Source organism: Carya illinoinensis, chromosome 10 (assembly GCF_018687715.1).
Source record: "Carya illinoinensis cultivar Pawnee chromosome 10, C.illinoinensisPawnee_v1, whole genome shotgun sequence".
In the NCBI taxonomy this organism is placed as follows: Eukaryota; Viridiplantae; Streptophyta; class Magnoliopsida; order Fagales; family Juglandaceae; genus Carya; species Carya illinoinensis.
The window spans coordinates 25,121,002-25,122,573 of NC_056761.1; the positions used below are offsets into that span (position 1 = coordinate 25,121,002).

At 41.0% G+C, this 1,572-nt stretch overlaps 1 protein-coding gene across 1 annotated transcript; it reads right to left on the reverse strand.

Moving 5' to 3' along the window:
- Positions 1-348: 348 nt before the first annotated feature.
- On the reverse strand, positions 349-1,167 carry LOC122278584 (cysteine-rich receptor-like protein kinase 29). The gene has a single exon (XM_043088765.1). The coding sequence runs from the start codon at positions 1,165-1,167 to the stop codon at positions 349-351; it is 819 nt and encodes a 272-aa protein (XP_042944699.1).
- Positions 1,168-1,572: the final 405 nt, after the last annotated feature.

Here is a 1,572-nt window from a genome sequence, read left to right on the forward strand (position 1 = left end):
AGAATGCTATTAGTTTACAAAAGAGAATGCATAAAATATATTAATTGTAACACGAATATTTAGATGGTTAATTAATTGCCAAACCCACCACAGAAAGACAAGAATGCTATTAATTCGTGGCTGGCTCAAATGATTTAGCTACAAAAATGTAAATAACTCACAGACCAAATTCCACCGACTTCTTGTTTTTAAAGAAAATACTCTAAATTAAACCAAAAAGATCTATCCACTAACTTGTAAGTCATTCGACATTCATGTATGTTGATCGATGAAACCGCATCCCTTCGCCCTCCTAACTAAATGGCACTGGCTAAAAAGATCAAACTTTCTTCGATCCCTTCATTCAAACTACTTTCGAAAGATGTTTATCTTCATGGTTATTTCAACAGCTTGCAGGCATATCATCTTCCTAGAAGAAAATAGATAGGAGGACGACATACAGAGATATATGGGAAGCGCCTTACCTTCTGCAGGCGGAGAAAAAGTACTTGACGATAGCGGCGGGGCCTGGATCGATCCATAGAAAAGGCGATTCTCATACCTTAAGTTGCAGCTGGGTGTAAGAACTCTCGCTTCTGCCGCTGTAGCGCAACAAGTTGGAATTGTTGCGATGTTGATCTGATTTCGGCAATCGCTGCATTCCTGCTGATTCAAATCGGGAGCGCACTGCAAAAGAGCACATATATCGAAGTATGGGGAGCTCGCACTTCCAGTTGCAAACTTGCGAAGAGTCGAAGCGCTAGCTGCAGCCTCACTTCTTAGTCTATCCAGCAGCGTCTCTCGCACCCGGTCGAACGTCCCATTCGGGTCCGTGACCTCTAAAGTGGTGGAAAGCTGTTGCACAGGCTTAAACTTCATGACACCAAATATAGAGTTGTTCGAGTATCGTACTGTACAATTCATGTACCACATGGTACCCTCCTGGTTTGGACAACGAAATAAGAGCTCTATAGCAGCTACACTGATACAACTCCGGCAGTTGGTCGGCGTAAGGTCTGCTCTACAAGGTGCAAATGCGATAACTCTGTCTAAGTTTTCTCCGGTGGAGAAATTGTAGAACCCATAATCAATTTGGGTGTTCGAAGAGAGGGAGGAAAGGAGGGTATTGACGTTTTTTCTGTAGGCGCGTACTGTTACTGCTAACGTTACCAGTATTGGAACAATCATAGGGCACGTGGGGATCTCGCTGCGCAAAGGCGAGCTTTACAAGGTGTGTGAGCATGGCACAGAAAAGGAAAAGCAGTAGTCTTGAAGCGCCCATTCTCATTTTTCCCTCTGTAATCTGCGTATTCTTTGTAATCATGTAGCATTTCTTAGGAGAAGTGACGACGAAACCTCGTGTTGCCACTTGCAAGTCCATGGTCTTGTCACATGATAAAAAAAGGAAGCCAATAATGCTCATGACCATCAAACTACTTTTTTCTTTCATTATGCCTTTTGTTTGTGAAAAATATATGCAATTAAGTTGATCAGCTTTTTCGTTTTTTGGCATCTTTTTATATTTTATATAATTATAACTTATACAATTAGGTAAATCTAATAATATACTAACTAGTACGAGCAAATTATTAT